This window comes from Gloeophyllum trabeum (genome assembly GCF_000344685.1).
Source record: "Gloeophyllum trabeum ATCC 11539 unplaced genomic scaffold GLOTRscaffold_00002, whole genome shotgun sequence".
In the NCBI taxonomy this organism is placed as follows: Eukaryota; Fungi; Basidiomycota; class Agaricomycetes; order Gloeophyllales; family Gloeophyllaceae; genus Gloeophyllum; species Gloeophyllum trabeum.
In genome coordinates this window covers 548,551-563,880 of record NW_006920411.1, presented here as the reverse complement: position 1 = coordinate 563,880, position 15,330 = coordinate 548,551, and the positions used below count along the sequence as shown (strand labels likewise).

General features: G+C 53.8%; 6 protein-coding genes across 6 annotated transcripts; 1 reads left to right on the top strand and 5 right to left on the bottom strand.

Annotated features, from left to right (window-relative positions):
* Positions 1 to 192: 192 nt before the first annotated feature.
* Positions 193 to 4,510, bottom strand: GLOTRDRAFT_135943 (uncharacterized protein; the record flags this gene model as incomplete). Its single annotated transcript, XM_007863869.1, has 9 exons — positions 193 to 818; positions 870 to 1,096; positions 1,147 to 1,258; positions 1,305 to 1,462; positions 1,526 to 1,546; positions 1,607 to 3,980; positions 4,039 to 4,174; positions 4,228 to 4,269; positions 4,326 to 4,510. 9 exons carry the CDS (start codon positions 4,508 to 4,510, stop codon positions 279 to 281), a joined length of 3,795 nt encoding a protein of 1,264 aa, XP_007862060.1. The 3' UTR covers positions 193 to 278.
* A 264-nt stretch (positions 4,511 to 4,774) lies between these two features.
* Positions 4,775 to 5,946, bottom strand: GLOTRDRAFT_69978 (uncharacterized protein). Its single transcript, XM_007863868.1, has 2 exons — positions 5,073 to 5,946; positions 4,775 to 5,017 (listed from the first exon to the last, which is right to left on the bottom strand). The coding sequence occupies exons 1-2, from the start codon at positions 5,932 to 5,934 to the stop codon at positions 4,932 to 4,934; spliced, it is 948 nt and encodes a 315-aa protein (XP_007862059.1). The 5' UTR covers positions 5,935 to 5,946; the 3' UTR covers positions 4,775 to 4,931.
* Positions 5,947 to 6,061: 115 nt separating this feature from the next.
* GLOTRDRAFT_69972 (Phospholipase/carboxylesterase) lies at positions 6,062 to 7,259 on the bottom strand. Its single transcript, XM_007863867.1, has 5 exons — positions 7,133 to 7,259; positions 6,984 to 7,078; positions 6,856 to 6,903; positions 6,544 to 6,796; positions 6,062 to 6,483 (listed from the first exon to the last, which is right to left on the bottom strand). The coding sequence occupies exons 1-5, from the start codon at positions 7,211 to 7,213 to the stop codon at positions 6,217 to 6,219; spliced, it is 744 nt and encodes a 247-aa protein (XP_007862058.1). The 5' UTR covers positions 7,214 to 7,259; the 3' UTR covers positions 6,062 to 6,216.
* A 168-nt stretch (positions 7,260 to 7,427) lies between these two features.
* GLOTRDRAFT_109467 (Phospholipase/carboxylesterase) lies at positions 7,428 to 8,671 on the bottom strand. Its single transcript, XM_007863866.1, has 5 exons — positions 8,512 to 8,671; positions 8,358 to 8,452; positions 8,244 to 8,291; positions 7,940 to 8,186; positions 7,428 to 7,875 (listed from the first exon to the last, which is right to left on the bottom strand). The coding sequence occupies exons 1-5, from the start codon at positions 8,581 to 8,583 to the stop codon at positions 7,609 to 7,611; spliced, it is 729 nt and encodes a 242-aa protein (XP_007862057.1). The 5' UTR covers positions 8,584 to 8,671; the 3' UTR covers positions 7,428 to 7,608.
* Positions 8,672 to 8,794: 123 nt separating this feature from the next.
* On the top strand, positions 8,795 to 9,945 carry GLOTRDRAFT_69968 (uncharacterized protein; the record flags this gene model as incomplete). The annotated part of the gene is made up of 3 exons (XM_007863865.1): positions 8,795 to 9,094; positions 9,154 to 9,558; positions 9,622 to 9,945. The coding sequence occupies 3 exons, from the start codon at positions 8,795 to 8,797 to the stop codon at positions 9,943 to 9,945; spliced, it is 1,029 nt and encodes a 342-aa protein (XP_007862056.1).
* Positions 9,801 to 14,249, bottom strand: GLOTRDRAFT_135938 (uncharacterized protein). Its single transcript, XM_007863864.1, has 5 exons — positions 12,686 to 14,249; positions 12,557 to 12,627; positions 11,832 to 12,502; positions 11,644 to 11,779; positions 9,801 to 11,587 (listed from the first exon to the last, which is right to left on the bottom strand). The coding sequence occupies exons 1-5, from the start codon at positions 13,816 to 13,818 to the stop codon at positions 10,722 to 10,724; spliced, it is 2,877 nt and encodes a 958-aa protein (XP_007862055.1). The 5' UTR covers positions 13,819 to 14,249; the 3' UTR covers positions 9,801 to 10,721.
* Between the last annotated feature and the right edge of the window lie 1,081 nt (positions 14,250 to 15,330).

Genomic DNA, 15,330 nt, shown 5'->3' with positions numbered 1-15,330 from the left:
TTTTACAGAAAGGAGCGGAATGAGACGAAACGGGTCGCGTTCCAAGGGCCGTCACCGACCTGCGTTGTTCCCAATCAAGCTTCTGTCGTGCCTGATCCCAACAACGCCAGAACCACTTCCGCTGTTTTCTGGCATTTTTACGCGATGGGAAGTTGCTACAATAATCACCCACGCTGTTGCGGAAGATAGGACCGACAGAGTGCATTCCACGGCGCAAACTGTATTACGACTATTATATGTAGTAGGGAAAGAGGAGGGGATCCGGAGACCTCAGGGCCTCAGAGCATCATGGCAACAGCCTCCTCGTCATGATCACTCCATAGTGCTGGTCGCAGCGATGCAGCCTCGAAGACGTTACCGCCGCTGCTTGCGATGGTCATCTGTTCCATGGATGCGTGCCCCCGTAATCTCAACTCGTCTGACGATGTCGAAGAAGCAGCATCAGCATCTGGTTCGCCAGGCATGTGAGACCCATCCTGCGTAGGCGACCTTCGCGGAGGTGATGGCTGCGTGACATGGCGATCTTCTTGCTCTTCCTTAACGTCGATGTCATCTTCAGCAGGGCCCCAGAACACCAGTCCACCGTTGCGGACGAGATCCGTAACTTCGGCACTCGGAAGGTCGTCGCAATAATCGGGAGGTTCGAGCGTGAATGCCTTTGCGAAGTCATACTCGTCGTGCCTGGAGTTTTCTATCCGAGCAAGGACTGATTTCGGGTCTGCGTCCTGGTCTGCCAGACGATGTGAAGGACGCAACGGAGCCGCCGCATTGTACTGAGCATACTGCAGGTTGACGGGACCAAATATCCGTCGTAGAACCTAGGCAAGATGTTAAAATAAATAAGTCTCACTGGACTGAATGCACCATACCCAAGGGCCAATTTGTGCATGACGTGACGGAGATATAGGACAAGGGGACACTGAAAGAAACGACGAGTAAAGTGGTGAGGGTAGCTTCTTGGATACGTCTTCCAAAGATTCCAACTGGCGGAGGGGTGGGTCGAATGGGTCCACTTCAGGCTTGAGCCGGCCTTCCCGATGCTTGGATGCATTATGTTGCACGAGCTCCGACACCGTGCCCACAGTAACATCGCACCCTGTTGCGTAAGTTAGTGTGAATCGGACAGAGTTATCCAAGGGTTCATACCTTGATAAGCGCAGGGAATGGGCAGCGCGGCATGGGCTTCGAGGTGTTTGTCCGATTCCATCATGTCCGACGACCTCTTCTGACAGTCTTTCCAAAGACATACGGAGCCGTCCTGGAGAAGTTCCAGCGGCATTCAGGAGAGCAAGAGAGGGACCTACGGGAGAAGTGCCATCCGATTCCTCCTCCAAATGTACCACCAGGAGATGACGTAGGAGATTGTCGACAGAGTTCAGAACAGCATCGCATGACCGCCACTGACAGCGTCGGGCACAAAGCCGGCTAGCTGATTCTACGAACGCCCTTTCCTCGAGCTCCCCTGAGAGGACAGAGCTACTCAGAGTCGTAGCCCAGTCGAAATGAATGTTTTGCCTCTACTCACCATTCAATTCAACTACTGACACTATCAAATAGCAACAGGAGATGAGACTTCGGCAAGCACAGATATATCAACAAAGCCCACCTCGTCTTCGACCGGTCGAGGTACTCTCATCGTCAGATATGATTACTAAATTAGAATCGGTCACAGCGCTGCCAGTGGCCAGCTTCCGGACACTCTGCTTTTTCGACCTCGCCTCTCCCCGTTTGCTTCCTGACTTGTCTGGCTTTACTGCTTTCTTTTTCGAACCCCACTCCGGCGACGGAGGCACCTCAACATAGTCCAGCACTATCCGCGGCTTTCTCGGCGCCAGTGTGCGTAGGGTAGGCGAAGATTGTGCACTAGAACCCCGCGCGGTGTCGAGCGGAGGCTCTGCGGCGTCTTTGGTAGATGCTCTCCTCGACGGTGATGATACAGGGGAAGGGAGGAATAGAGGCGTACGTTCATGGATAGCGGGGAATGTCGACTGCGAGACAAGTTTCCTGGGAGTGCTAGCAGACCGTAGCTGAGATTCAGGAATACCTGGACTTGCCGCCAAGGGTTCCTTGGGTACATTCTGATTGACAGGTCCCTCGTCCGTCTCCTGGGAATCCCGAGTCTCCGACTCAGCTATGGGGCTGTCCAGCAGTACTGCAATCGGTGGTTGCGAGGTGTCGCGCTCTTCCTCAACTACGTCACCATCCACCTTCTGTCTCTTCCTCTCGCCTTGGTCAGTGTGCAGGGCAAGCCCCGGGCTCCATTTTCGTTTTGGCTGAGCGTTTCGTGATCTAGGACTCTTACTCCGCTGCGTCGCGATAGCAAGGTCCCCAGGCTGATCAGACCGTTTCACATCATCCACTTTCGACGGACTAGCGGATTCGGCATCTGCTTCGAGTGAAGCCATGATAACTTGAGGGGTGAGACCAGATTCCAGAGAAGAGTCTACTGTCGCAGAACCATCTATTTCCGCGAGCACTGTCGACTGACCAGGAGCCTCAGGCTCCGAGTCTTCTCCATCCTCGCCCTCTCTGGATTCTGCCTGAGTTGCGGAATTCGTAACAATAGACGCCTCCCCAATGGTCTGGATATCGCGTTTATCCACCAGCTCACGCCATTCGGGTTTCCCGAGCGCTCTGAGGATATCTCGCGCTAGTCTTCGCTTCTCGGCCTTTGCAGGCGTAAGAGGACTCTTAGGTCTCGCAATAGAGGGAGCAGTCTGCGAGCCGACCCAAACACGATGCCCTAGGGTGTTTGTAGCAGCTGGCCCAGGAGCAGCGGCTACAGAGGGACTGGGCAGGGCACCCGCATTCTCCATTTGCGCGCGCCGTTGGTTTCCTTGGTTGGCCGTGCTGGTGGAGGTAGAACCATAATACTGATGATATGGCGCATAACGGTACTGTTGGTAGGGGAAGCCAGGGTAGGAATAGTATACAGTAGGCTTTGGGACGTTGCCTTGCTGAGAGCGATCGGATGTGGCTGCTTCGCCATTGTTGTTAAACGCTTGCGCTCCGGCCCCTTGAGCGAATGATATAGCTGTATTCGCGATGGACGCCGCGGAGGACTTCGGAGACTGTGACATGATATGATGATCTGGTCTTTGTTGAGTGACAAGCTTCGCATGTGCTGTTGTAGGGTTTCCCTGAGACGCTTGCGCGCTCTGAGCAGACTCGGGTCGGACCAGCTTGGGCCCAGCATCGGGTGCATGCGGATGAGCACTCATTCGATTCGGTACTCCAATTGGCGACGAAGCGGCCGACCGTCGACTCTTCTGCTGGTCGTGAGCGTAGGCCTCCCTTAACTGCCGTGCCAGAAGTTCCGTGGTAAAGTGCGCGGGAGTTGCAGTGGATGAAGTTGCTGCTGTTGCAGTTGCGCCATTCGGATGGCTATTCAGCCGGTTTGAGGGCAAAGAAGGTCCACTGGAGATGGTTGCTGTCGGAGTTACAGTTCTCGACGGTGCTGTGGCACTCGCACCGCCAGCAGTCGCCTGACCCAAAGCCCCACTCAAACTGGATGAAGTCCTGTTATTCGGGTCTACGTTCGAGCCGGAAGCAGCCCGATGTTGCTGGGCAGCCATTCCGTACTGCATCTGCATTTGGATCTGCCGGTTGTACAAATGTCGCCGATAAAGTTCCATGGGGTTGACGGTTTGATGCTGAACCTGGGGTTGGCCGTGTCCATACGAAGAGCTGGACGCCGCATAAGCCTGCCATTGCGAAGTCGACGCACCCGCAGTAGATTGTCCATAGGTTTGTGATGCAGGGTTGTTGCCGGCTTGCATTTGATACTGCCCGTATCCGGGCACTACACGATGCGCGCCGTACTGGATGCCATTGGGTTGCTGTTGACCATAGATTTGCTGGTTGGTGCCACTGGAGGATGCGCTGAGACCATAGCTTGTCAAAGATGGGGACGCAGCACTTCCATGGCTGGACTGGGGTACCGTAGTGCCGCTTGACGTTCTGGACGTGGCGCGCGTGCTCTACGGGCTCGAGAACTGAGTTAATAGACCAGGAGGGTCGCAGAAGGAAATAGATTACCTGAGATGGACTAGTCACCTCCACAATATGCGCGGTAGTAGGCACCCTTGCATATTCCTCGACCTCGGCGAGTGGGACGGGCATGTTGGGATTAGAATAGTGGCTCACGTTCGACGCGCTAGACGATGCTACGGGTCTACAATGCGTCGTTTCAACCAGTGTAGCAGCCCCGACATAACCAATACATACTGATTTGTAGCCTGAGCTTCGGTAAGTTTGGCTAGCATTTCCCTGCCACCGATGCATTCGTCAAATATGTGGACAACTCTGTCCACGGAGAGACTCACTGCGCCTGCATCCCTTCTCGAATCCGCTGTTCCAGCTGATATCTCACATAGCCTGTCTCGTTCTGCTTCTCCATGTCCTCTACTATTCGCTTTAGTTCGGCTATCTTCGCGGCGTTCACCTCATACTGGCTCGGGTTGACCACCAGTCTTGGGGCTATCTGACCAGACTTGCCATTATTCTCCATGTGACGTGGCGGGCGATAAAGCTCTCTTGGCTCTTCGATGTGAAGACCTTTAAATATTCACTCCAGTTCTCTCCAAGCAGAAACCGAGCCACAGAGTAGACGTGGGTGAACAGTACGGACGCGCCTCGGGTATCGGGCAATACTTGTATGCGATACAACAATTACAGCATGGCTCTCACGGTAAGATTTGACTTGTACCACCACTTCCATGTCGTAGGAATTCAAGTTAACACTGCATCTACGGCACGTAGGAGAGCACACTGTCTATCTTGAAACCTTAGAGTCAAACCAAATCGTTCAACAGTATCACTGTTGTCAATCTCGTAATATTCGGCGTTGGTAGCAGACGGTAGAACGCAGTCGGTACTGCATGAAGCTGAGGACTCGGACCGCCGAACCCCAAACATCAGTTGAGACAACGTCAGTAAGGCTTGAATCGTTTGGAGGCCTTGAGTTCCTCCACTTTGGCTTTGTCTGCCTCCCACTTCCTTTGGAGCTCGAGCAATTCTACGAAAATCGAAAAATAAGCCAGCGTCCAACACGTTTGGTCAAGCAGACGCACCGTTCCGTTTCTTCTCCCGTCTCTGGAACGCATAAAAATCCTCTTTCTCCTTCGGATCCTTCTTCTTCCTCTTCCTTTTCGACACCTGCCCCGTCTCCTGGAACCTCTTGCTCGCCACTCCGACGCCTCCACCCAATGTTTGGCCGTATGCGCCTCCTCTCGTGACCAACGTGAACCCATCTTCGTCCACGATCGCCTCGCCTTTGCGATATTCCGACTTCTGCTTTTTCTTCGCTTGCTCGTAGTCAAACATCTCCATCCATGTATCCGCATGATCGCGCACGACATCTAATGGTGGTCGTAGTGAGTCGTATAAAGCTAGGTAGTGGGCCAGTCCACGCGGCTCTTCAGATGATGTCGGCCAGGGACGGGGCTTCTCCGCGGGTGCCAGCGCCCGTTCCAGTGAAGATTCGTCCAAGAAAACGACATGAGCAGAGTGCCCTGTCTTCCTGAGGACTCGTAGAGCTCTGTGTGGTAAGGGCACGACAGCGGGCGGCTTCTCCTTCTTCCCCTTATCCAATTTTCGCCTTTTCCGCGGTTGCTGCTGTTCCGGCTGAGCCTCTTCCTCTTCTTCCTCGTCGCTGGTCGTAGAGTCCTGATCGGGTTCAGACACTTCCCAGTCAAATACCACTCTCTCCACAGTACCACAATTCTTGAAGAGTAGAACCATTTCTCGTTCCGTGGCATCCGGGGGTACATTGACTAGGAATAGTGTCCGACCTTCCGGTAAAGATGTGGAGTTCTTTCGTTTGGAGCCGACATGCTTGCGAGCGTATAGAATATGCGAGGTAGTAGAATTGTAGGCCACAGGAATGATACGGAAGCCAGCTATTGATGAAGGCAGACCCATATAGTCGCTCATTTTGAGATGGTGAGGAGCGGCAAACGCCGGCGGTTCGTGCAGTCGTTAGATGAGGCTGTGCACTGGTGACTGTGGCCAAACTGTGGCATTCAATTGCAAGTTCTTCCACTACGCCTGCGCTCATAAACCGGACTTCGTCCCTTTGCCTTCCAGAAAAACATGCAGAACATCGTATTTCTCTATTGTATGAGGAGGTGGACTTCGACGGCATTACGCGGTCCCCCTTCATCCCGCTCCCACTGTTCTTGCAAGAGAATTATGGACAAATTCTTGAACGATAATTCATGCGCTATCCTTGGGTAACACCAGCTTCAACCATTCGCGCAGATCATCCAGCTCCTGTTGGGAGGTGGAATGTCCCATTCCTGGATACGGGTTAAACACCACACCCCCAGAGGTAGGACTGGCCAATTTCCGGTCTATGGTGATGATTTCCAGCTGTGACTTCATGAAATCCAGGGAATCCGTTGCGAATTGGTACTTGACAACAGGGTCGCTCGTTCCGTGGCCCCAGAAAATAGGCACTGACTTTGCATGAGGCGACAGCATCTGCAGGGATACCCTAGGCGATCAGCACTGGAGCAATCCTGTGTCAAGGCGCAAACTGACAGTTTTGATTTTACTCTTCAGAGCTAGCCGACCGCTAAGGACAACGATACTCCCGAGTTTCATCTCGATCGTAAGCCCAGTCAGCAAGGACATGGTTCCTCCTTGACTGAAACCACCCAAGACAATCCGGGATGGATCAATCCCCTCCGACACCTCATTCGCAATCAGCCGCTCCAGTGATCTTACCGACTGGAGCATGCCTTCTTCAACTTCAGGAGGGTCTGAATCCGCGCCGAAGGCCACGATGTCATACCTTCCGATCCAAGATATTCTTAATGCTAAGCAAGGATATTGTCACAGTGACAAACGCACCACGCGGGCATCTCCATACCCCTGTTGGCTGTCACCCTCCTCGTGGGTCTACATCTCGTTTAGCTTAATATTCCGATATACATCGTCACAAATACAGGCGAGCGGTACATCTCTGCCCAGCTACTCACGCATGAGGAAGCACCCATTTGACGTGGCTAAGGCCTGGATCGCCTTGGAGAATGTCTGCTACCGGCTTCCAGCCATGGCCGGAATCCCCTAGTCCCTGGAGCAAGAGTTGATCCCATATAAGGTGGATAGATTGCATTATTCCACTCACATGGACAAATATGACCGTAGCGGTGTGTCTGGTGCAAGACGCAACACTGAGGACTTTCAACGGTTGCAGTACACTGGCCATGTCTAGCGAAACTATAGTCCTCGATGTTAGGGACGCTTTCGTAAGAATACAGCAGCGTCACGGCGGACCAAACCAAGGCCAGGCGGGTGACGATCCGAGGATGCGGCATATCCCGATGGCCAGTAAGTATCAACCTTTGACTTCGGCGGACAGATATCGAGTGGGGGACGGACGGCTATCAGACGCTATGGGCCCTGGTCAGCCTTAGTCAGATCAGGACACACACCATGCACGGTGGGGTGCACTGTTCCCACCAACTAGCCGTACATTGACAAACAAATCTCTCGTCTAGATGAACATCATATATCGAACTTAACAGCTGTCCTAGTTCGTCACTAGATCTCTTTCGAGTTACGCTGTCCTTCTGAAAGCATGCTTCGATAAATTGGGATCATTCATGGACTCTCCTTAGGTAACATCTGCTTCAGCCATTCACGTAGATCGTCTAACTCCTGCTGGGAGGTAGAGTGCCCGATGCCTGGATACGAGTTGAAGACCACACCACCAGAGTTAGGACTTGCAGATTTGCGTTCTATTGTGTTGATCTCCAAATTCGACTTCATAAACTCCAGCGAGTCCAAAGCAAATTGGTACTTGATGAGGGGATCGCTGGTCCCGTGGCCCCAGAAGATGGGCACAGACTTCGCGTGAGGAGACACCATCTGCAAGAAATCAAGATCTAATCAGCACTGCTGAGACCTGGCCTTCGACGCGCAAGGAACTAACATTCTTTATTTTATTCCTCAGAGCTAGCCAACCACTGAGGACAACGATGCTCCCGAGCTTCTTGTCGATCGTAAGACCGGTCAGCAAGGACATGGCTCCCCCTTGACTGAAGCCGCCCAAGACAATTCGGGACGGATCGATGCCTTCCAACACTTCGTTCGAAATGAGTTGCTCCAATGATTGCTGCGTCTCGAGCATGCCTTCCTCGTCTTCCGGGGAGTCGAAGCCAAAGGACAGGATGTCAAACCTTTCAGATGAATATCCTCAGAACTGATTATGGATGCCACTGGGGTGACAGACGCACCATGAGGGCATTTCCATTCCCATATTGGCAGTTACCCTCCTTGACGGTCTACGTTATTGAGATACTTCAATACTCACCGTCCTAGTACCCTCCCGGTTCGCTCAGGCTACTTACGAATGAGGGAGCACCCATTTGACATGGCTAAGCCCAGGATCGCCTTGGAACATGTCTGCCACCGGCTTCCAGCCATAACCTGTATCCCCAAGTCCCTACAGCAAGAGTCGATCATCCTGATCTTGCATGTGGCGCTGGATTCCAATCCACTCACGTGGACGAATATGACCGTAGCTGTGTGCTTAGTACGAGGCGCAACAGTCAGGATTTTCAAGGCGCTCGCCATCTCTGGTGACACTATATCTCTCGAGATGAAGGATGATTGCAAGCAGTAGAGCAACGTCAGTGTGGCACAAGCTAAGGCCAGGCGAGCGACGATTCGGACGATCCGAGGACGCGGCATATTCCGGCGGTACTAGGTTGGAGGAGTTATTCTTCGATCTAGGTGGACTTGTGCTCATAGGACCATGGAGAACTCTGCAAGCACGTCTGCGACCATGGAAACCGCAGCGCTGACCGAGGAGACGAAGCCGTTATCTAAGAATGCGCAGAAGAAGCTGGCGAAGGCCGCCCGATTTCAGGCCATGAAGCTGGAAAGAAGAGCGCGAGAAAAGGAACAGCGCAAGGAGAAGAAACGCATCCGAGCAGAAAAACGTGCCGCCGGAGAACTGGACTCGGACGAGGAGAGGGAAGAGGAGGCGCGACGGAAACGCCGGAAAGGCGATGGTGGCAAGCAGCAGATTTTCGGAGCCAGAGTGGTGATCGACTTGGGTTTCGATGAACTCATGAGCGAGAAAGTACGATTATTCTACGCCTGCACTGAGCCCCTGAAATGTAATCCTGACGTTATGAATAGGAGATAACTTCCTTGTGTTCCCAACTAGCATATACATATAGTGCTAATCGACGCTCGTCTAACCCATTCTCATCGCTTCTCTTCACATGTCTGAACGGCCGGACCCTAACCAGACTGGAAACCGTGGGTGACGCAAGTTACAAGAGGTGGACAAATACCGAATGGTGGACCGACGGCTACGAAAAGCTGTGGGATGCAGAAAGCCCAGATTCAAAACCTGCAGGTGTGGCTAACCCCCAGGAACCCGCGGAGGCAGGCACAGATGCAGACCGACCAACGGTGCGCTCGAAGGTACCGAAGGAATCTGTGGTCTATCTCACGGCAGATTCTTCCGAAGAATTGCTCGAGTTGAAAGAAGGCGAGACGTATATCATAGGTGGTATAGTTGACCGCAACCGCTACAAGGTAAATCATCGCCTCATAACGGCATCCCTAACCTAACCTAACCTACTCCGTTGTGTAAATCAGAACTTATGTCTCAACAAAGCAAACGCAGCTGGAATTCGGACCGCCCGCTTGCCCATAGGCACCTACCTGTCCGACCTGCCGACGCGCAAAGTCCTCACAGTTAATCAAGTGTTCGAGATCATGCTAAAGTGGGTAGAGACCCGTAACTGGGAACAGGCGCTGTACGCTGTTATGCCCAAGAGGAAGTTCCATACGGGCAACTCCAAGGATAAGAGTGTCGCTGGGTCAGAACAGGGTCAGAACGACCATGATACTCCCGGCGATGCAGTGGAAGAAGTAGTCGTCAGGGCAGAGGATATAGAAGCGGCAGAGGAGGCGCCCTAGCACCTTGTTGCTGGACGAACTACGTTCCCCCAAGACCACGCTCGTCAGCCAGTTCGAGACTGGAGCTCAGGCCTCTTGGGAACCGTCTTCCGTCGCCGACATCGATTGACGGTTTCCTACATTCCAAGACCTGCGCCGCTACCAACTATTCAAATCTCAAGACGAAGGATTGCTGCAGTCCGATGCGCATGGGCTTCATCTCGATTTCTAATTTATCGTCCGAGGACACATTGCAACTTCGATACAAATCCAGGACTCGACATGACGACTGCAATACGAAACATATATACCGAAAAGATCTGAACAACAAAACGTAAAACAATGCGTATGTAATAAACCGATTTCTTCGCGTGCATTAACCGAGAATAAGAGGCGCGTATACGACGGAGCGGTGAGATGAAGAGAGGCAGGTAAACCAAACTGCGGTTTCGCGGACAAAACGGGAGAGGCGCAGGAAATGTGCTAAGTAGCTAGAACAGGACCGCAAACAGAAAAACCTGACCATCGATTTGCAAAGGGAGACCAAGTGGGGATAGACGACGAGGACGAACGCAACTGTCGACAAAATGTTGTAAACACGACCGATAGTGGGTTTGAGAATGCGACGATGCTAACGTGGAAAACGTGACGAAAGGACTCAGGTCGTAACATAGACAAAGGAAAGGCAGAACCCGGATCTGTGACAAGTCCATAGCGATGCGGCAACGGCGGAAGCCAAATAACATCCGAATAATCAAGATTCTGTGCGGGGCCGAGCACAGTTTCGCCGGACCTACTCATTGGTGAGACCTGCCGGGGCTGCCGCTCTTCCTGCCCCCTGTCCGGTCCTCCTGCGCTCTCCAAGATCCCTGGCTGTTATCGAGATCCAGGCTGGCAAGCGTGCCGTTGAGGTCCTGAATCAGGTCCTGCTCATGCTCACGAGATTCCGCCTCCTTCGGCCTCTCCTGCTCGTGGAAAGAGCTCCGACTCGCAGCGCGGGCGACGTCGAATGGAGTGCTGGTCCCACCCAAGAAAGAGTTGAACCGCGACACAGAAGGTCGGTTGGCATGCGCCGAGGTAGGAGTAATCGGGGAGATACGCTTGGTATTACCCCTCTCAAGTCCGTTGGCATCCTGCGTCTGCAAGGGGGACGGCCCGAAACCCGGCGCGTAATTCTTGGATGGGTGAGGAAGCGGCTCAGCCCGCGAGGGAGTCAAGGAGTCCCTATTCCGAAGCTCCTCAGGAAAGAGGTTAGGGTCCGGGGAGAACGGCGAGAATGACGACCGCGCCGGGGGCACATTGGTGTCCATGCGTGGCCCATACGAGTTGGGATCGTATCTATCGAACGAATACCCTACTCCGTTGTTGCCATTACTCTGCGGCTGCATGTTGTCCATGCCACTCCTAGGAGTATCTTCACCCGACCCATTGGTACTCGTGCCATTGCCATTCGTATTGGCGAAGCCATTCCCAGAGTTCTCCGAGAGGGCTGCAACGACCGCGGCAGGGTTATTGATGAAAGCAGTAAGGCCGAACTTCTCCAGGACCTGAAAAGCTTGCTCGGCTGTCAACACCGAGCCCGCTGCCTGTGGAGCTTGGGACTGTATCTGCGCCTGCAGGGCAGCAGCTTGGGCGGCTTGTGCAGCGGCCTGTGCAGCTTTGTCTGTAGATAGAGAAATGAGTATATGCGCCATTTGTGTACCAGAAATGACTCCTGACATTGACTCCTGCCCCAGCTCAAACGGATACGGCTACCTCCGATCGGGAAACCTTGCATCTTCTCAATGGCTCTTTCAGCGTCTTTCTTGTGCACGAATTGCACAAATCCACAGTGCTTGCCGACGGGAACCTTTACCTGCAGCCGCTCGTCAGTAATACAGCACATCTACGGACGCGCATATACTCACGTAGTGGATATCGCCGAACGGAGCGAAGAATGTCCGCAAGGTCTCCTCTGAGATCAATGGGGACAAACCACCTACAAAAACGGTAGTGTTGTATGGATCACTCGAAGTAAGTTGCTCCCCGTTGGGCCCGATAAGATTGCTCAGGATGGCACGGGCTTGGGCGTGGTGCTTCCACGACTCCTCCGAGAGATGGTAGTTGCCAGTTTCGGAGGGGTCCTGGGACTGCATTGCGAAGGGAGCCGTGATAGAACTCAACGGTGCGTTACTGGGCTTGGAATTGTTCGAGGCGGCCGCAGTATTTGCAAACTGCGCGATCATCCTCAGCATGTCGTCAGACGGGGCCGACGACAGTGATGACAAGGATGTGCTTGTGCTCGACCCAGAGCTCAGCGAAGGGGTCGAGAGAGAATTGAGAGATGTCGCCGATGTGGAAGCAGTGTTTGCCACAGAGGCGTGGCCAACCGAGGGTGTCGACTCGGAAGAGGAGTTGGGGTTAGACGCAATAGGGGCAGACACGCTCTTGGCCGGATTCGTGGCTGGCAAAGGAACGGCGATAGTAACACCTTGCTGTGGCTGCGTGATGCCAGTCGGAGACGCAGAAGGGAATGGAAGGGGTGCCCCAGGTATTGACGGTGGTGGCTTGAATTTAGCGGTAGCCGGCGAGATACGCACTGACGTAGGCCAGGGCTGAGTATATGCGCATATATTCAGGTAGAATCACTTACTGGGCCGGGAGAGGCAGTAGAGACCGTGCATCTCTACTAAAGCGCGCTGCTGGTCAGCTTCGTCCGTGAACCTATCCCCACGAATTGATCAATATGGATTTTCACTATGCATTTGTAGACTTAACGTACCTAACGAAGCCGTACCCTCTCGAAACGCCGGTAACGGGGTCAAGCATGATTTTTGCACTCTTGCAGCTCAGGAAGGGGCGGACGAACTTTGGCTCCCTGTCGTTCCGTAGTCCCAGTACAGGGTTGCGGAACACGGCTACGAGGTCGGAATTGGACGCCTCTGGAGGGAGATCGCCAACGAAAATACTGTACTCCTTCTCGAAGCGCTGTCCGTTCGCGGGAGCAGTGCTCGGTGCAGTGTGCGTTGGCGCGAGAGAGGACGACGGCACGTTTGAGGCCCAGTTTAGCGCAAACGGTTTATTCGAGTTCGGCATGAGCATCGGTCCGTTGGCACCGCTGTTCATCTGCCCTAATACAGACGCAGCTTGACCGGGCGAGGCAAAGGTGAGGAAGCAGTAACCTGGGTTGTTCGCCTGCTGGCCGGTGACTGGGTCAGGGGGCGGGTGCGGGACGCGTATCTCGGTAGGGTTCCACCCCATGAGGCCGCAGACCTGTTTCGCGTATTCTTCGTCCATCCAGGGTTCAAGGCCGCCCCACCAAAGTGTAGAGCGCGCGGCGTAAGAGTCAGAGCTGAGACTGAGTGAATTCGACGGCGAATGCGTCGGTATCTGAGACGACTGCACCGGCTGAGACTGGCGTGGCAGGAACGCGTCGCGTTCGCGATCCGAATAAGCTGTCTGCGCGTACAATCCGTTCAGCAGGTTCGCACTGGCTGCGCCTGCGCCGTTGGCACTGATGTATGCACCGGGGGCGCTGTGGGGGATAGGGGGCACGGAGGGGGGAGAGGAGCGCTGGTGGTGGTGGTGGTTGAAGGGAGGGATGTGGTGAAACTGTGAAGACGGCTGGGTGGCCGTGGCCTGGCGTGCCATGTTTGGTGTGACACCCATCGCGGCCCAAGCGTCACTGGCTCCGACGCCGCCGAAGTCGTGCTCCGGGAGCGCGCTGGATCGTGGCAGCGACGCGGCCACATTGTACGCGGAGTAGCCGAGGCCATTGAGGCTCGTCCGGCGCTCTCGCAGCCCGAAGCCCCCGAGCGAGGCCGAGTTGCTCTGGTGCAGGACGTGCTCTCTGTCCGCGTTGGTGCGCGCGTAGCCCAGTCCGGGTGGGTATTCAAAGTCGTCGAGGCGTGACATGGAAGCGAATAAGTGATCGGACGTATACGGTGACAGCTGCAAAGCGAGTGAAGAAATGGATTGTCGTGGATTCAGTTCTTGGGCGTTTTCTATAATGCGTATTCTCGTTTCTTCTTTGCGACCGGAACAAGTAAATATTCGACAGCGAGACACAAAGGAAGACCGATGTGACGGGAAAAGCAACTAAAAACAGGCGAGAATAAACTGTGCGCGGACGACGAGTCAAAGAGAACCGGTTGATATGTCGACAAGAGAGCGATTTCAGAAGAAATAATGTTTTGATTCCGATAGCGAGACGATAGAGACCAAGGGAGACGCGAGTATGCGTGTCGAACAGACGACAGTACGATAGATGACGACTCGATGCTAGGTACGGGTCGCCAGCGCTGAGCAGAGGGGTGCAAAAACCATCCAGGAGGCCTTCGCAAGATTAGGAACAGCTACGGAAGGCGCGGAGTTTATCCCCTTACCTTATACTGGAAGGCTCCGCAGGTCCGACCCATGAGGCTACCAGCCGCGCCGTCCCGGCGCCGAGTCCGATCAGCCTCACAAGAGCTTTAACAGGAACAGCTCATGCGAGACACTATAATACGGGATGGGCTGGGGTAACATTCAGTGTTAATTGTGTTAGACGATGAGACATTAGACGCCGTGACTCGTAGCACGAGGCGGTAGCGGAGGTGCTTCTGTGGGTCCCTGTGGGTCCCGTGGCTGTGCATCTTCCTGCCGCCCTCGCTCTGGACCAGCGAGGTCGCTGCGTGACCTCGCGGGACCTTGCCGGATGCCAATTACGCTCGCCACAGGTCCCCCCAGTCCGGCTTTGGGTTAGACTGAGGCACCCTTTCGAATTCATAAATGCACTGTCAACAATCATGACGGCTGAATGAACTCCTTTCATCCACAGATCGCTAGACTATTCACCACCGTGGCTCTGTGTCCGGTTTTGTTCACAATTAGTACTAGTGCAACATCTCCTTTCGGCGGCTCCGGATTTGTTGACATTTACGGCATCGTGCATGTCATCTGGCCAGGCCAGTCTCCTTCCAAGTGATGAAAGCCTTCTGCTCACAACCCACGTCGCCAGAATGAGGGAATGGCAGTTGTATATTGTGGACTAGTTCCATGTGCGGCTGCCAGCGCTTTGTCCAGGAGAGAGTGGAGTCCCTGCCCACATCTACAGGCTACCACCCCATTTATACTAGCGCTCGACCAGTTACAGTTTCAAATGCAGCCCTTGTATGCCGAGCTATATTATACTAAGGTCCAGGGAAAGGCGATGAGAGATGTTCAAGGCTTTGCGAACTGTTCGCAATATGCAATAGATGGCCCGTAAAGCATCTCGGCTTCCCAGATCTGAGGCTTGGGCATCCCTTAAGTAGTGCCAGTAGTGCTCTTCCGGGATCTTCTTTTTCCTTGTTTGAAGCTATCAGAACGTCCTACAAGAAAGGGTTGAAATAGAAAAGTAAATGAACATACCGCCGGACACCACTGGTTTCCTCCTTATACAGACAG